This window comes from Gallus gallus, chromosome 31, assembly GCF_016699485.2.
Source record: "Gallus gallus isolate bGalGal1 chromosome 31, bGalGal1.mat.broiler.GRCg7b, whole genome shotgun sequence".
NCBI lineage: Eukaryota > Metazoa > Chordata > Aves > Galliformes > Phasianidae > Gallus > Gallus gallus.
Genome location: NC_052562.1, coordinates 341,403 through 359,918, shown reverse-complemented (window position 1 = coordinate 359,918; position 18,516 = coordinate 341,403). Strand labels below are relative to the sequence as shown.

At 47.3% G+C, this 18,516-nt stretch overlaps 2 protein-coding genes across 7 annotated transcripts in view; one reads left to right on the top strand and one right to left on the bottom strand.

Annotated features, from left to right (window-relative positions):
• Nucleotides 1-6,835, top strand: part of LOC121107841 (butyrophilin subfamily 2 member A1-like) — a 143,329-nt gene extending 136,494 nt beyond the window's left edge. Inside the window, exon 13 of the mRNA XM_046904836.1 lies at nt 5,916-6,835. Within this exon, the coding sequence (XP_046760792.1) occupies nt 5,916-6,451 (536 nt within the window). The 3' untranslated portion in view covers nt 6,452-6,835. The remainder of the gene's footprint in view (nt 1-5,915) is intronic.
• LOC121107837 (butyrophilin subfamily 2 member A1-like) overlaps nt 1-18,516 on the bottom strand; it is a 142,035-nt gene that overhangs the window by 90,739 nt on the left and 32,780 nt on the right. For all 6 annotated transcript variants that reach the window (XM_046904816.1, XM_046904817.1, XM_040654171.2 and 3 more), the window contains exons 17-18: nt 10,601-10,627; nt 5,698-5,775 (exon numbers count right to left, since the gene is read on the bottom strand). In XM_046904816.1, coding sequence (XP_046760772.1) covers nt 5,698-5,775; nt 10,601-10,627 — 105 coding nt within the window. The remainder of the gene's footprint in view (nt 1-5,697; nt 5,776-10,600; nt 10,628-18,516) is intronic.

The window sequence follows — 18,516 nt, the reverse complement described above, 5'->3', positions numbered from 1 at the left end:
AATTGTTGAGGAGAAGCAACACATGCCCTGAAAGCTGGGGATCCCCATGGAGCTAAGAGTTGCAGCTAAAATGAGAAGAAGGGGGACAAGTTTCTGAATGCTTAGATCACTGAGCAGGGCTACAAGTAGCCAGTATGGGGGAAAAGTCACATGTACAGATTCCATGAAAGAAAAGGCTTCATATAGAATAGCTCAGACAATAAAAAACACTGCTGTAATATCACCATAAGGTCAAGTGTCTAGGTTTTTATAAGAAACGGATGTTCTCTCCTTTGAGTTTTATGAAGGATACTATAGAATAGAGCCATGGTTGGAAAAGACTCCTTCAATCACAAAGCTACAAAAAAAAAAAAAAAAAAAGTGACTCTACCCTGGTAGGTATATATAGGTATGTAGGTATGACTATGTGCCAGTAGAATATCCACTTCATTTCCCAAGCAAGAAAGGGAACTCTTCAAATACAGTGAATTTCTTCATACGTGATATGCACTGTCAGATCCTGAGGCAAGGGTGAATGGAAGAGTTTAGGAAGAAATTTGCAGAAGAGACATAGCACCTCTGCCGATCCAGCCTAACACAGACTAAACCAGGTGATGGGTTTTAGTGAAGCAAGATCAGCTTTATATTATACCACGGCGATTTAGAAGTTCCATCTAGTCTTTGCACAAAGAAAAATGTTGTATCACAGGACAGGAACTGCCTGTGAGTTTGGTGTGGGCTCTGTTTTCCTAAAAGTAACTGAACACTGCATGGCTCGAGTTGGAAGAGATCTTAAAAGCCATCTCACTCCAACCCTCTTCCATGGGTAGGAACAACTTTCACAACAGGTTACTCAGAGCCCCAGCTAACCTGGCCAAAAGCTTCACAAATGGCCTTTTATAGACATTTTAACATCAAACACCACAGAAAGACTTAGGAGGAATCAAAGAACTGGAAAGACCTTAGCAGATCTTGCAGATCTTGGCCTAGAGATTGTTCACAGATCTGTTTCCCCAAGCCCGTGCAGAGCCCATGGCAAACCCTAGCTCTTTACATGTGCCAGAATACAGCTTGTTAAAAAATCACAGCCTTATTTCCTAGGACATCCAGACTGAGACACCTTGGCAAGGCTCCAGGTTTGGCCAGATACTGCCATTATCTGCTCCATCCCTGGAGACGTTCAAGGTTAGGCTGGATGGGGCCCTGCACAGGCCGATTCAGCTGTAGATTTCCCTGTTCACTGCAGGTGAGTTGCACTAAATGACCTTTAAAGGTGACTTCCCACTCACATGATTCTACATGGTATATTCACTAAGGAATAGCTGTTCTATGAGCAGTGAGCACTGCTTTCCATATTGGTTGAATTAGCCTATCCACACTGAGATCTTGAACGACGCTCAGTTCTCATGCACTACCATCAGATGTCTTTACTTGTATCACACACTTCAAATGTTTGCATATCTTGCTTAAATGCTTGCATTCAAGCCATGTGTCTCATACTATATCTAGCAGTATGCTCCTTTCCTTCCCAAGCTGTCCAAAGTGAAAATGCATCTCAGTAATGCAGCACTTCAAGAGATTATGTCAAATACTCCTGAGAAGAGTTTAGGAGAGAATGCAACAGACTCCACTCCTGCAAATATGTGGAGGGAAGATAAAATCAATCAGGATATTCCCAAAGGCAGAGGGAGATACAGGAGCAAGGGCACGCAGAACTACTCCACTGTTTGGCCAACGGCCAACTGGTTTCAGTGAGGACAAAGATGATATATAGGGTTATATTAAAGGTCAAAACAAATAGGACTGAAGGGTAAACAAGAAACTACAAAGCCAATTGAAGTTGAGGCAAATAGTAAACTGAAGGCTCAGAACACAAGCTGAAGGAACAATAGCTGCTTGAAAAAGGCATCAGATTGAAAATGTGAAATAATAATGTAGAGTAGGGAGTTGAATTGGCACCTCTGACAAAAAATCTGGGCGTGAGGACTTAGTAGCTCTCCTCAGAAACATGTAAGGGATTGCTGATATTTCATCCAGAAGAGAAGAAGTTTGTCCATTGTTGTTTTGGAATCTCGTGGGATCTTCCTTCTTGGTTCATGGTTTCTTTGATACGGTCCCTTTCTGATGTGCTAGGTCTTACCTTTGAGACAAACCACAGAGCAGACCAAAACTGAATACAGAAAACCTTTGGATCGTGCAGGTATTCAGGAGGTCCAATTTAATTGGCCTTTCTCATTTTTCCCCTATCTGCATATGGGAGTTTGAAGAACTACTAAAAGGAAGAGGAAGTACATTTGCACAGAAAATTGTCAGGAGGTGGACCTCACTAAACCACAAGCCATAAAGAAAACTGAATAGATGAGCTGGCTGCTTGAAGGAGGCCCTGAAACAGAGTGGGGAAAGGGGTACATAGTCAGTAAGATGAGGCTGAAAGACATGGGTTTATTTCTTCTGAAGAAGAGAAAGCAAAGGATGACAAAATAGCATCATAGAATCACTTGAAAGTCAGCAATAAAGATGACAGGGTCAAAAGCTGCTTCTTCCTGCTCAAGCAGAATCGCCTAGAGCAGATGCCAAAGACCAAGTCAAGTCAGATTTTGGATATGTCCAAGGATGGACACTCTACAATATCTGTGAACAGCCTGCTCTTGTGTTTGACCTCTCTCACAATTACAAATAAATAAATAAATAAATAAATAAATAAATAAATAAATAAATAAAGTGTTCTCTTGTATTCCATATGATTCCCACTCCTAGTCTCCTAGACAACACTTCAGAGCTGAGCAAAGAGGCAGACCTGTCATTCCTGTCTTCTCTAAGAAGTACTTAAAGGGAGTTTATAAACAAGAAGGAAGCATTTTATATGATCTGATAGTGATAAGATGAGGGAGAATTATTTTAAACTAGAAGAAGTGAAATTTAGATTAAATATCAGGAGGAAATTTTTTACCCAGAAAGTGGTGAGACACAGGAGCAGAATGCCTAGAGAAACTGCAGATGCCCCATCCCTGAAGGCACTCAAGTCCAGGTTGGATGGGGCCCTCAACAGCCTGATGTAGTGGATGGCAACCAGTCAATGGCAGGAAGGTTGGAACTGAGTGGGCTTTAAGGTCCCTTCTAAGTCTTCCCTGGGCACTGCCTGTTCTCAAGTAAGCCCTGCAAGTAGAGTGATGGTTTCAGAGAAGTGAAAGAAACAATTTGATTTTTGCTAAAACACTGACAGGACAAAAGATTGGGTTCTTTCTAGCGTGATTTATTTTTCCTCAGTATGTTGACAAACTGAAGAGAACGGGAGGAGAGCATATGCATGCAGCATGTCCTTCTTTCCCTCACTAGATAGATTGGAATAATCACAGCTGGTCCTATGTAAAAATATTATGGAGGAAATAGCATTCAAGAACAATGAGTCACGTTCAGTTTACGATTTGATACTGAAACAGATTCAGTGATAATCCTATGTCATTTCTTTCAGACAAAGAGGATTTGGAGAAGGACTTAGGTAAGAATATGGTTTTGATAATTCTTTGAGGACTTCTAGCCAGCAAGCTGTTTACATCCCTAAAAGAGCAATGAGTTGTACAACACCTTGATATGAAGTTTTTCTGGATGTGACTGCTCCCTTTATCAAATGTAATTGTGACCAGTGTTGATGGCTTATCATAAATTCAAAGATTCAAAATACCATTACGATCCATTTTCCATGAATATTTTGGAGCTTTTGTCATTGAGTGCAATGGCATAATTTTAAAGCATAGCTGATAATCCTTTGGACTCCTGTTAAAAACAAAAAACAACAACAAAAAAAAACCATTCAAGTCAGTATTTTTTCTTTTCCTTTTATTATTCTTTTTTCTTTGTTATTTGTTGCCTGTTGGTCTACTTAGATGCACATGAGAAGATACGCATTGCAGGTAAATAAATACAGCAACCAAGACAGTTTTAATGCAAACTTAGAAGTAAATGAGAAAGAAAATCAGCTATTTCACTGAAAATGAAGATAACTTCTTTCTAGTTAAATGGTTATAACTTCCATTAAGTGACTATGAACTCTATTTCAGTTTTATTCACAGCTAAGTTTATAATATAGTACGGCTGCACTTCTATGAGTCCTGTGATACTTTCTTTCCTCTCTGTAATCCATCCACCTTGAGTTTGCAACTCTCCTTGAGATTCCTTCTCACTTATCAAAGCCATTATTTTGCAGGATACTCTGATAAGAAACGTACACTTGGTAAGAGAACATCTTCAGTAAATCTTCTTCTTGTGAACCTTACAAAAAAACATGCAAGCGTTCAGACCAGCATGAGGAAGCCATATACGAGGACGAAGGGATTGCACAGATCTCATCACAGTTCAGTTCATTTTCCTTCTTCAGTATAGACATCAAGAGACATGTTAAGATTTTCCTGAACTGTGAATAATCCATCTTGCCAGAACCTGCTCTACCTAAAGCTAGGACAGATCTACAGGCAACCATAACGTGTTATGAGTTGTTTCATTGCAAAAAGACCTGGGGGTACTGGTGGATGGAAAGCTGGACATGAGCCAGCACTCCGCCCTCACAGCCCAAAAAGCCTACTGTATGCTGGGCTGTATCTAAAGATGCATGACCTGCAAGTCCAGGGAAGTGATCCTGTCCCTCTACCCTGCTCTGGTGAGCCTTCACCTGGAGTACTGCATCCAGATGTGAAGTACAGTCCAGTACTCCAGTACAGTCCCTCAGTACAGGAGGGACATAGACCTGTTGGAGCACATCCAGGGAAGGGCCACTGAAATGATCCACAAAATGGAACACCTCTCCTGCACTAATTCAAAATGTGCTAGTGCTTACGTGTTGTGCAGCTTGGTGTCCTGTGGGCTGGGTTTGCCCAACTTCGAAAAACTGAACCACAACAGAGAAAAATCTCATAAAATTATTACTGGTGTTAGTAACTAGAACAACCTTTCAATATAATACATTTTAATAACTAGAATATCTTTACCTTTCAGGTAGAATAGAACCTGAGTTGGGTAAGTGGTTTAAAAATTTTATTTTCTTGGAATGCATACTGATGCTTTAGATAAAGTCAGGCCTTGGGCAGAATCTCAGATGGCAATAACTGCACATCACAAGGCAACGGAGGACAGGCTGACAAGTACTGAACTGTGCATGAGATTCACAAAACCCTTCTGTCTCGTTTGCTTCTGCAGATTTCTGGAAAGCTTGGGATAGGGCAGGTAAGCAGACAGGAAAAAGGGTGGGCAAATGGTGTATTTCTCTGTCCAGATTCTCCTGAAATGACATTGCCATGATCTTAGAGATCAGCCAGCTGAGCTGGAGTCACAGGAATAAGACTTCACTTTAACTGGATAAAACAAAATGAAGCTTGGATGTGGCTATTGAAAATACAGAGAAAAGAAGTTGCAGAACTGTGTTCGTGTGAGGTCTGAATGTATAATAATAACAATAATAATAATAGGAAAAATAATAATCATCATCATCATCATAGAATCATAGAATTGTTCAGGTTGGAAAAGACCTTAATGGTCACTGAGTCCAACCACAACCAAACCAAACTACCCCATCTCTAACAACGCCCTGCTAAATCATGTCCCTGCACACCAGATCCAAACTGTTTTTAAACACATTCAGGGATCATGACTCAACCACCTCCCTGACACAATGGAAAAGTGAAAGAGAGTTTAATTATAAAGTGTGTCAAAGACGGTGAGAATCACCTGGATTTGTCCGCAAGAGAGACATCATAGCTATGACAGCTCCAAGGGACTTGTAGGTTCCTATGCCTCTTGCTTGCCCTGTTTGGGGGAAAATGTTTCAATTCTTTGTCAAATCATGCCATGATTACTGAAACCCTGAAACGCTTCAGCCCATTTCCACTCCGAAGAGATTTCCCTGAAACACTCAGTTCACTGGATCATTCTCATTTTCCCTCTAGTCCCCATTACTGTGAATCCTGAATGCCAGCTCCTCGAGCTCCAAGTGCCAGGGGCTCCAGATTTTGAGGACAACGCATGTGAACCTGCCAGCCTGAGCAGCCCCTCCACAGTCCCTGTCCTGGTGGCAAAGGAAGGGTTTGCAGCTGGGAAACACTACTGGGAAGTGGAGGTGGACCAGCAGCAGGACTGGGTGCTGGGGGTCATAAGACAGAAAGGGAAACAAGAGGAGCAAGGAACACTTGCTAGTGAGGACTACTGGGCGCTGCACAGATCCAGGGGAGTGATTATCGCTATCCAGGGAAAAAGAACGCTTGAAAAGAAGGAAATGAATGAGACAGTGATTGGTGTGCTTCTGGACTTGGACGAATCACAGATCTTCTATTTTGGTACAGCACGGAGGAGCAACATGGTGAGAATACCTGTAAACCTTGGAAAAGATTCTGCAGAAGTGTTCTACCCTTTTCTATCAAAAGGGGAAGGGAGATTCAAGCCTGTTTGCCATCAAAATATTCCTGTTCCATTAAAGATTCCGTAAAAAGCACAGAGATTTCTCTAGGGAAAGATAGTTCAGTCAAAGGTTGGAGGGAAAAATTATGAACAAGCATCAGCACAATGTAAAACTAAATGCAGAAGAAAGATGTAGATGACAAAGGCACAAAATTCTAGAGAGAAAAAAAGAACCAGCAAGTGTAAATAAGATTGGAAACAGATTCAGAAAAGCCTGGTTAACTGACTGAGTTCTTGTTACAGAAGAAAGTCTCAAGTTGCACCATTGCTTATTTTAGTGCCATAACTGCTAGCTGAAGGCACCTCAAACAACCTATAGCTCTTGTCAAATTGTCTTTCCTATTTGCGTTTAAGTTTGATGGAAGCCACCCAATTAGGGAAGCCCAATTCCACTAGATGTGTATCAAAAAAGAAATAATTTTTTTCTGATGGAAAAAAAAGAACATATTTAAAAGTATTTTATTTCTTAAGCTCCTTAGAATATTTACGGTAAGATACACTGCTGTATGAACTGTGGTGCCAGCCAGCAGAGTGAGTGAGGGTGCTACAGTCAGCAGCTGATGGGACTGTTGGGGTCTCAGGCTGGAGTGCTGGCTACAGGGATTGGTATGAGCAGACTGAGTGCAGCTACTGGAGTTAAGCCAAGGGTGTAGGCTGTAGATGTGGGATCAGCCATGGGAGTGGGTGAGGGTCCTATTGTCAGTGATTGGACTTGCAAGGGCTCCACAGTCTATGATCTCAGTTGCCATCTGCTTGGCAGATTGATGAGCAGACTGGGGGTCTGTTACTGGAGTCGGGTTGAGGCTGTAGGCTGCAGAGTGTAGCACCACTACTGGAGTGAGTGCGGCACTAATGTGAAGTACTGGAGGAAGTGTGGGTCTTCTACTCCCAGTCATGGGATGGGACTGGTATGTTTTCCCAAACCGAATACTGATGGGACTGGTGTGAGTGAGACAAGTATCTTCACCCCAGAGTCAGGAGTAGGGCACTGGGTCACAGCCACTGGGCCTGGCATCAAATACTGAGTCTCTCAAGTGTGTATATCTTCTCCAACCTGATGTGCATGGGATGTCCATGTATATTCACTAGCAAACTTTAAGCGAGTAGCGGGGGGATTGATTTGGGTAAGGTGATCAGGTTGTTGGTGGGTCTGTGCTTGAACTTGAGAATGTGATGTGCTTGAGAGATGTGTGAGCATGTGCATTTGCAGAGAACTTCAAGTTAGACATACCAGTGTATAGTATACCATGTGTCAAGTATGTGTGTACAGTATGTCTAACTTCTCTCCGTGAAGTCATGTGAGAGGACCTAGGATCTGGGCAGGGTTTCCAGGCAGAATGAGACACCCAGACATACTGGGTCTGCCTGATGAACACAGAGACCAAAAGAGGTACTCAGAGTATCCAAAAATACATCTAAGCCTTTGAGTACTGTATTCCTCTCTAGAGAACTTCTTTCTCTATCAACTGGGAAGAAGGAAGGAGTCTTGGCAGTCTGTGTCTGTTATATGTGAGTCCTCTGTGTAAGTGTTGTTGAAAGTAGCCCTTGGCTGGGGCAGCCTTTGTGGCCACAAGTATCAGTGTCCCATGTGTGTCTGTGTGTCTCTAGGACACGTTCTCAGCTTGCTCCCAGTTCAATGTGCAAAGAGGAAATGAGAATAGTGGGATTTAATGTGCCTCATGAGGTAGCTGATTTCTGGCCACTTCACCCTCACTATCTGCTCTAGGTGAACAAAAAGATTATCCAGCCTACTGATACCTGTGTGCAGAGCCTCCTTGGGTAATTATGATCTTGCCAGCTGCAGAATAATTATTCGAGGTGACTTATTGTGATAATCATCTATAAAGGGAAGGTACAGTGTTGAGGGAAACTCCACAGTGGAATACAGTGAATATGCATGGAATCTGTCCTATGATAGTTCCCTAAGCAGCATAACCTACTACCTTAGATATTAGTAACACAAGCTGAGCTTGGTGTGCTCTAAGAGACTAAATGACTCTGAGAGACACAGCATGGAGAGTTGAGAGGAATGTGAACACCATGGCCAGGCTCCATGATAACACTGTAGGGATGGGAACTTGATGGTACCACGGAAATGGTAAACTGCATGGTTGTCACCCTGAGCCTGCAGTTCTTAATTTTCTGTTGTACCAATTGCAATAAATGTATGTATGAGTGGAGTCACTGAAGATCCATGAGAAAGCAAGGAAACACTTTAAACGGCTTAAAATAGGATGAATTTTGTAGAAGATAACAGAGAAGCTGGGAGGACTTTGCTGACTTCTGGGGTCAGACAGAGCCATTTCCAAGTGAAAGGAACTTCTGCAGAAAGAAACACTGATGGCAAGTCAGTCAAGTTGCCTTCAGTAGGCACTCTATTTTTGCAACTGACATAGAAAGATCTGCCATGACTGCCATGACTGGTGATCATCCAGTAACAGAAGTCAGAGGTAATTTACAGCAGTGTGGTTTCAGCTCATCAGAAAGCTTTCCCATGCTAGCACAGTAGCCAGCTTTTGTATGTAGGCGTCATGAATGTTTCCTGTGATGATCAGTTCACAGGAAAAAAAAAATCATGCTCTTCTTTACACCTGATGGAATGATATGTACACAGACATACACACACAAAACAATGGTAATCAGTTCCTGGGCTTAGAAAACACTTGTGTAGGTTCATAGAAACACCGGGAGGCTCTCTCTACCCATTGACTAGTGGCCTGAAATCAGGGTTTTCCTGCAGAAATGGCTCAGGGAAGGCTTAGCAAGCAATGATGGAAGAATTTTATGTTTCTACTTGGTGGCACAAAGCATGGGGCTGAATACAATGTCATCTGATCTCAGACTCTGAATTTTAGTCATTAATTAACCATGCATTTTCACTTCAACCCTTCACTTGTCATCATCATCAAACCCCCCTGCAATTCTTAGAGGCTCAGTGTCAGAACTGGTTGCAGCTGAACCTGTTGAGAAGAAAGGAAAAAGCTTCACATTCCGGCTGTGAGGATTAACAAAGGTAAAAGTGTACAGCAATTTTTTCTGATGAACACTGAAGAATGACAACTTCTTGGATGAGATGTCCAGGAAGATCCCAATCTTTTGTGGTCTCCCACTCACCATCAAACGGGTCCACGGATCTGAGAGGGCCCAATACTCTTGCCCATCTGCTAACCCTATGACCCAGAAACCATTCTTAGGGGACAGAGCAACTGTCTCTTTTCGTCTCACAGTCTCCTGGGCAACACCCAAGTTCCAGTTTTGCTTCTTTCCAACGTCTACTTCCCAATAGAGTCTCCCCGATCTGTAACCTTCCTTTGCCAACAGAAAAGTGTGGGAATCAAATCTCTCGTCCTTGTTGGGCACCTTTCTGATCACACCAGTATCTGTTACACTCTTCCCATCTTCAGACACTTGCAGTCTAGGATGAGCTGTGTCAGCATCAAGGGTGACATCAACTGCAATAAAAAGGTAATTTCTTAAGTACTAAATAACAAGAGGTCTACTGCTTTGAGACTTTCTATTGGTTGATCCTATGAATTTATTCCCTCGCCTTGCCTTGATCTCCACTCTGTTAGGCCCTAGGAAATTTCTTTGCACTAGGATATCTCCACCTTCTGGCAACCCAAGTCACCTCCCTTCTCTTTTGTCTCATCTGTGACATACTGAGAGACACCAGCATGCAACAATGGCATGCAACATGAAGGAAAAATGTAAGGAGATTACAAGCTTTTGATTAAGGAATCAGTCAAACAGTAAGGAAGTGACCAGAGAATAAGAGCCGTGCTTTGGAACACAACTCCTCTTTGAACAAAACCAGAATCACAAAATCTTCTTGTAAGGGAATGAGGAATAATTCCAGTCGCCAGGGTTTCGTGATAAATTCAGTAGCTTTGTATACGCTTAGAAGAAGTATTGCTCTAGCTGAACACCCGGAAGCAAAATTCTCCTTCTTGTAAAGACCAAATCTCTACGTTTTTAGAAGAAGCAATTCTGTTTTGTATCCAAGAAGAACAAAAATTATTGAGACATTTCTAGGACAGCAAATGGATAATTGAAGGATTCAAAGTCAGTTCTTGCTGTTGTGCTGTTACTTACAGAACAAGAGGCCTGAGGACAAATGGTTACTCAAGAGCTATATTAAAGCTTTAAAAGGTGGGATTCAGAAGGGTATTTTCCTTACCTTTATGTCTTTGTACACGCAATAACTCTACAGGGAACAAAAAAAAGGAAGAAAAGGGTGTTTTCAGGAGATCAAGTCTCCAGTGACCTAACAGCCCACGCTGCTGGCAGATGATCAAGCACTTGTGTTATTGCCTGCCTGTTCTGCAGGTAAGAAAGCCATTTTATAATGATTATCTTCCATGACAAACAACAAGAAAATTCAAAACCAGGAAAACATCAGCTGATTACACACAAGTGCGTTATACTTAAGCAGCAAATACAAAACTTCCAGGAGATCCCACACAACTAAAAGGAAGAGGTGAAAGCTATTGTGCCAGTGACAGAGCCCAGGGAGTCTACTTCGCTGGAGATACTCAAAACTCACAAGGATGTTTTTCTGTGTAACCTATAATAGGAAACCTCCTTTAGAAGGAGGACTAGGTGACCTAGAGATGTCCTTCTGAGAGCCATACAATTCAGTGATACTGAGATCAGTTATGAAAATCAGAAGCTGTGAGAGACAACAGCCAAGGAGGTGAGAAGAAACACATCCCAAGTGAAGCCCTCCCTTCACACTTGGCACTGCAACATGAGCATCCAAGGACATTATACCCTTAACATTCACTTAATAGTCAGATTCTGAGAGAGTGCTGAAAGGCAAAGACAACATAAACAGTATGCCTTGCCATGGTACTGCGCCACTCACCGTTCTTCTTCTCCAGAATATCTGCAAGAAGACAAGGAGGAAGGGGGCAACAGCTTACTTACAATGCCAGAGCCCACACAGGCTTGCTAAATGGGATGGGAGGCACTCAGTAGCAAATGACTGAGGGCAAGCACAAGGACTCACCAGACTTGGCACGGAGCTCCTCTGCACAGTCACCACAGCCACCACAAAAGGAGACAACAAGTCAGGCCCAAGAAACACAGCACAAGGGGAATTCCCACCCATGCCTCTAGGAAAAGCCTTCTCTGGAGAGACTTGTCTTCATGCCCTGACACACCACCACTCACGACCCCCCACACCTGGCTTGCCTTGCTTCCACCAGCACCAGACTCCGCTTCACCAGCAGCATTAAGGACGGCTCAGGCCCTCCATCTCCATGCTCCCCAGCTCTGTCTTCCCTCCACAGCCCCTCCTGCACTCTCAGCACTTCCAAACACTCCTACATGCACGTCTCACCACCAGCACAACACCATGACAAATAAACCTGCATATTGGTGGAAGGGACGCTTGCCATGGTACTGTCCCACTCACTGCTCTTCTTCTCCAGATTTTCTGCAACAAGACAAGGAGGAAGGGGGCAACAGCTTACTTACCATGCCAGAGCCCACACAGGCTTGCAGAATGGGATGGGAGGCCCTCAGTTGCAAATGACTGAGGGCAAGCACAAGGACTCACCAGACTTGGCACGGAGCTCCTCTGCACAGTCACCACAGCCACCACAAAAGAAGACAACAAGTCAGGCCCAAGAAACACAGGTCCCAGGCCACAGCCCACTGGCAACTCCCACCCATGCCTCTAGCAAAGGCCTTCTCTGGAGGGACTTGGCTTCATGTCCTATCATACTCACACACACGTCCCCCTCCACATGGATTGGATCACGGCCACCAACACCTGCCTCCACTTCCCAGACAGCATAAAGGGCAGCTCAGGGCCCAGGCTCTCCATCACAACGCTCCCCAGCTCTGTCTTCCCTCCACAGCCCCTCCTGCACTCTCAGCTCTTCCAAACACTCCTACATGCACATCTCACCACCAGCACAACACCATGACAAATAAACCTGCATATTGGTGGAAGGAATGCCTTGCCACGGTACTGTCCCACTCACCGTTCATCTTCTCCAGATTTTCTGCAAGAAGACAAGGAGGAAGGGGGCAACAGCTTGCTTACCATGCCAGAGCCCACACAGGCTTGCTAAATGGGATGGGAGGCCCTCAGTAGCAAATGACTGAGGGCAAGCACAAGGACTCACCAGACTTGGCACGGAGCTCCTCTGCACAGTCACCACAGCCACCACAAAAGAAGACAACAAGTCAGGCCCAAGAAACACAGCACACGGGGAATTCCCACCCATGCCTCTACCAAAAGCCTTCTCTGGAGAGACTTGGCTTCATGCCCTGACACACCACCACTCACGACCCCCCACACCTGGCTTGCCTTGCTTCCACCAGCACCAGACTCCGCTTCACCAGCAGCATTAAGGACGGCACAGGCCCTCCATCTCCATGCTCCCCAGCTCTGTCTTCCCTCCACAGCCCCTCCTGCACTCTCAGCACTTCCAAACACTCCTACATGCACGTCTCACCACCAGCACAACACCATGACAAATAAACCTGCATATTGGTGGAAGGGACGCTTGCCATGGTACTGTCCCACTCACCGCTCTTCTTCTCCAGATTTTCTGCAAGAAGACAAGGAGGAAGGGGGCAACAGCTTGCTTACCATGCCAGAGCCCACACAGGCTTGCGGAATGGGATGGGAGGCCCTCAGTGGCAAATGACTGAGGGCAAGCACAAGGACTCACCAGACTTGGCACGGAGCTCCTCTGCACAGTCACCACAGCCACCACAAAAGAAGACAACAAGTCAGGCCCAAGAAACACAGCCCACTGGCAACTCCCACCCATGCCTCTAGGAAAAGCCTTCTCTGGAGAGACTTGGCTTCATGCCCTGACATACTCGCACGCACGTCACCCTCCACATGGATTGGATCACGGCCACCAACACCTGCCTCCACTTCCCTGACAGCATAAAGGGCAGCTCAGGGCCCAGGCTCTCCATCACAACGCTCCCCAGCTCTGTCTTCCCTCCACAGCCCCTCCTGCACTCTCAGCACTTCCAAACACTCCTACATGCACGTCTCACCACCAGCACAACACCATGACAAATAAACCTGCATATTGGTGGAAGGGACGCTTGCCATGGTACAGGCCCACTCACCGTTCTTCTTCTCCAGATTTTCTGCAACAAGACAAGGAGGAAGGGGGCAACAGCTTGCTTACCATGCCAGAGCCCACACAGGCTTGCTAAATGGGATGGGAGGCCCTCAGTAGCAAATGACTGAGGGCAAGTACAAGGACTCACCAGACTTGGCACGGAGCTCCTCTGCACAGTCACCACAGCCACCACAAAAGAAGACAACAAGTCAGGCCCAAGAAACACAGGTCCCAGGCCACAGCCCACTGGCAACTCCCACCCATGCCTCTGGCAAAAGCCTTCTCTGGAGGGTCTTGGCTTCATGCCCTGACATACTCACACGCACGTCACCCTCCACATGGATTGGATCACGGCCACCAACACCTGCCTGCACTTCCCAGACAGCATAAAGGGCTGATCAGGGCCCAGGCTCTCCATCACAACGCTCCCCAGCTCTGTCTTCCCTCCACAGCCCCTCCTGCACGCTCCGCTCTTCCAAACACTCCTACATGCACATCTCACCACCAGCACAACACCATGACAAATAAACCTGCATATTGGTGGAAGGGACGCTTGCCATGGTACTGTCCCACTCACCGTTCTTCTTCTCCAGATTTTCTGCAACAAGACAAGGAGGAAGGGGGCAACAGTTTACTTACCATGCCAGAGCCCACACAGGCTTGCGGAATGGGATGGGAGGCCCTCAGTTGCAAATGACTGAGGGCAAGCACAAGGACTCACCAGACTTGGCATGGAGCTCCTCTGCACAGTCACCACAGCCACCACAAAAGAAGACAACAAGTCAGGCCCAAGAAACACAGGTCCCAGGCCACAGCCCACTGGCAATTCTCACCCATGCCTCTAGCAAAAGCCTTCTCTGGAGGGTCTTGGCTTCATGCCCTGACATACTCACACACACGTCACCCTCCACATGGATTGGATCACGGCCACCAACACCTGCCTCCACTTCCCTGACAGCATAAAGGGCAGCTCAGGGCCCAGGCTCTCCATCACAACGCTCCCCAGCTCTGTCTTCCCTCCACAGCCCCTCCTGCACTCTCCGCTCTTCCAAACACTCCTACATGCACATCTCACCACCAGCACAACACCATGACAAATAAACCTGCATATTGGTGGAAGGGACGCTTGCCATGGTACTGTCCCACTCACCGTTCTTCTTCTCCAGATTTTCTGCAAGAAGACAAGGAGGAAGGGGGCAACAGCTTGCTTACCATGCCAGAGCCCACACAGGCTTGCTAAATGGGATGGAAGGCCCTCAGTAGCAAATGACTGAGGGCAAGCACAAGGACTCACCAGACTTGGCACGGAGCTCCTCTGCACAGTCACCACAGCCACCACAAAAGAAGACAACAAGTCAGGCCCAAGAAACACAGCCCACTGGCAACTCCCACCCATGCCTCTAGGAAAAGCCTTCTCTGGAGAGACTTGGCTTCATGCCCTGACATACTCGCACGCACGTCACCCTCCACATGGATTGGATCACGGCCACCAACACCTGCCTCCACTTCCCTGACAGCATAAAGGGCAGCTCAGGGCCCAGGCTCTCCATCACAACGCTCCCCAGCTCTGTCTTCCCTCCACAGCCCCTCCTGCACTCTCAGCACTTCCAAACACTCCTACATGCACGTCTCACCACCAGCACAACACCATGACAAATAAACCTGCATATTGGTGGAAGGGACGCTTGCCATGGTACAGGCCCACTCACCGTTCTTCTTCTCCAGATTTTCTGCAAGAAGACAAGGAGGAAGGGGGCAACAGCTTGCTTACAATGCCAGAGCCCACACAGGCTTGCTAAATGGGATGGGAGGCCCTCAGTAGCAAATGACTGAGGGCAAGCACAAGGACTCACCAGACTTGGCACGGAGCTCCTCTGCACAGTCACCACAGCCACCACAAAAGAAGACAACAAGTCAGGCCCAAGAAACACAGGTCCCAGGCCACAGCCCACTGGCAATTCTCACCCATGCCTCTAGCAAAAGCCTTCTCTGGAGGGTCTTGGCTTCATGCCCTGACATACTCACACACACGTCACCCTCCACATGGATTGGATCACGGCCACCAACACCTGCCTCCACTTCCCTGACAGCATAAAGGGCAGCTCAGGGCCCAGGCTCTCCATCACAACGCTCCCCAGCTCTGTCTTCCCTCCACAGCCCCTCCTGCACTCTCCGCTCTTCCAAACACTCCTACATGCACGTCTCACCACCAGCACAACACCATGACAAATAAACCTGCATATTGGTGGAAGGGACGCTTGCCATGGTACTGTCCCACTCACCGTTCTTCTTCTCCAGATTTTCTGCAAGAAGACAAGGAGGAAGGGGGCAACAGCTTACTTACAATGCCAGAGCCCACACGGGCTTGCGGAATGGGATGGGAGGCCCTCAGTTGCAAATGACTGAGGGCAAGTACAAGGACTCACCAGACTTGGCACGGAGCTCCTCTGCACAGTCACCACAGCCACCACAAAAGAAGACAACAAGTCAGGCCCAAGAAACACAGGTCCCAGGCCACAGCCCACTGGCAACTCCCACCCATGCCTCTAGCAAAAGCCTTCTCTGGAGGGACTTGGCTTCATGCCCTGACATACTCACACGCACGTCACCCTCCACATGGATTGGATCACGGCCACCAACACCTGCCTGCACTTCCCAGACAGCATAAAGGGCTGATCAGGGCCCAGGCTCTCCATCACAACGCTCCCCAGCTCTGTCTTCCCTCCACAGCCCCTCCTGCACTCTCAGCTCTTCCAAACACTCCTACATGCACATCTCACCACCAGCACAACACCATGACAAATAAACCTGCATATTGGTGGAAGGAATGCCTTGCCACGGTACTGTCCCACTCACCGTTCTTCTTCTCCAGATTTTCTGCAAGAAGACAAGGAGGAAGGGGGCAACAGCTTGCTTACCATGCCAGAGCCCACACAGGCTTGCTAAATGGGATGGAAGGCCCTCAGTAGCAAATGACTGAGGGCAAGCACAAGGACTCACCAGACTTGGCACGGAGCTCCTCTGCACAGTCACCACAGCCACCACAAAAGAAGACAACAAGTCAGGCCCAAGAAACACAGCACACGGGGAATTCCCACCCATGCCTCTACCAAAAGCCTTCTCTGGAGAGACTTGGCTTCATGCCCTGACATACTCGCACGCACGTCACCCTCCACATGGATTGGATCACGGCCACCAACACCTGCCTCCACTTCCCTGACAGCATAAAGGGCAGCTCAGGGCCCAGGCTCTCCATCACAACGCTCCCCAGCTCTGTCTTCCCTCCACAGCCCCTCCTGCACTCTCCGCTCTTCCAAACACTCCTACATGCACGTCTCACCACCAGCACAACACCATGACAAATAAACCTGCATATTGGTGGAAGGGACGCTTGCCATGGTACAGGCCCACTCACCGTTCTTCTTCTCCAGATTTTCTGCAACAAGACAAGGAGGAAGGGGGCAACAGCTTGCTTACCATGCCAGAGCCCACACAGGCTTGCTAAATGGGATGGGAGGCCCTCAGTAGCAAATGACTGAGGGCAAGCACAAGGACTCACCAGACTTGGCACGGAGCTCCTCTGCACAGTCACCACAGCCACCACAAAAGAAGACAACAAGTCAGGCCCAAGAAACACAGGTCCCAGGCCACAGCCCACTGGCAATTCTCACCCATGCCTCTAGCAAAAGCCTTCTCTGGAGGGTCTTGGATTCATGCCCTGACATACTCACACACACGTCACCCTCCACATGGATTGGATCACGGCCACCAACACCTGCCTCCACTTCCCTGACAGCATAAAGGGCAGCTCAGGGCCCAGGCTCTCCATCACAACGCTCCCCAGCTCTGTCTTCCCTCCACAGCCCCTCCTGCACTCTCCGCTCTTCCAAACACTCCTACATGCACATCTCACCACCAGCACAACACCATGACAAATAAACCTGCATATTGGTGGAAGGAATGACTTGCCACGGTACTGCGCCACTCACCGTTCTTCTTCTCCAGATTTTCTGCAAGAAGACAAGGAGGAAGGGGGCAACAGCTTGCTTACCATGCCAGAGCCCACACAGGCTTGCTAAATGGGATGGGAGGCCCTCAGTAGCAAATGACTGAGGGCAAGCACAAGGACTCACCAGACTTGGCACGGAGCTCCTCTGCACAGTCACCACAGCCACCACAAAAGAAGACAACAAGTCAGGCCCAAGAAACACAGCACACGGGGAATTCCCACCCATGCCTCTACCAAAAGCCTTCTCTGGAGGGACTTGGCTTCATGCCCTGACACACCACCACTCACGACCCCCCACACCTGGCTTGCCTTGCTTCCACCAGCACCAGACTCCGCTTCACCAGCAGCATTAAGGACGGCTCAGGCCCTCCATCTCCATGCTCCCCAGCTCTGTCTTCCCTCCACAGCCCCTGCTACACTCTCAGCACTTCCAAACACTCCTACATGCACGTCTCACCACCAGCACAACACCATGACAAATAAACCTGCATATTGGTGAAAGGGACGCTTGCCATGGTACTGTCCCACTCACCGTTCTTCTTCTCCAGATTTTCTGCAACAAGACAAGGAGGAAGGGGGCAACAGCTTACTTACAATGCCAGAGCCCACACGGGCTTGCGGAATGGGATGGGAGGCCCTCAGTTGCAAATGACTGAGGGCAAGTACAAGGACTCACCAGACTTGGCACGGAGCTCCTCTGCACAGTCACCACAGCCACCACAAAAGAAGACAACAAGTCAGGCCCAAGAAACACAGGTCCCAGGCCACAGCCCACTGGCAACTCCCACCCATGCCTCTAGCAAAAGCCTTCTCTGGAGGGACTTGGCTTCATGCCCTGACATACTCACACGCACGTCACCCTCCACATGGATTGGATCACGGCCACCAACACCTGCCTCCACTTCCCAGACAGCATAAAGGGCTGATCAGGGCCCAGGCTCTCCATCACAACGCTCCCCAGCTCTGTCTTCCCTCCACAGCCCCTCC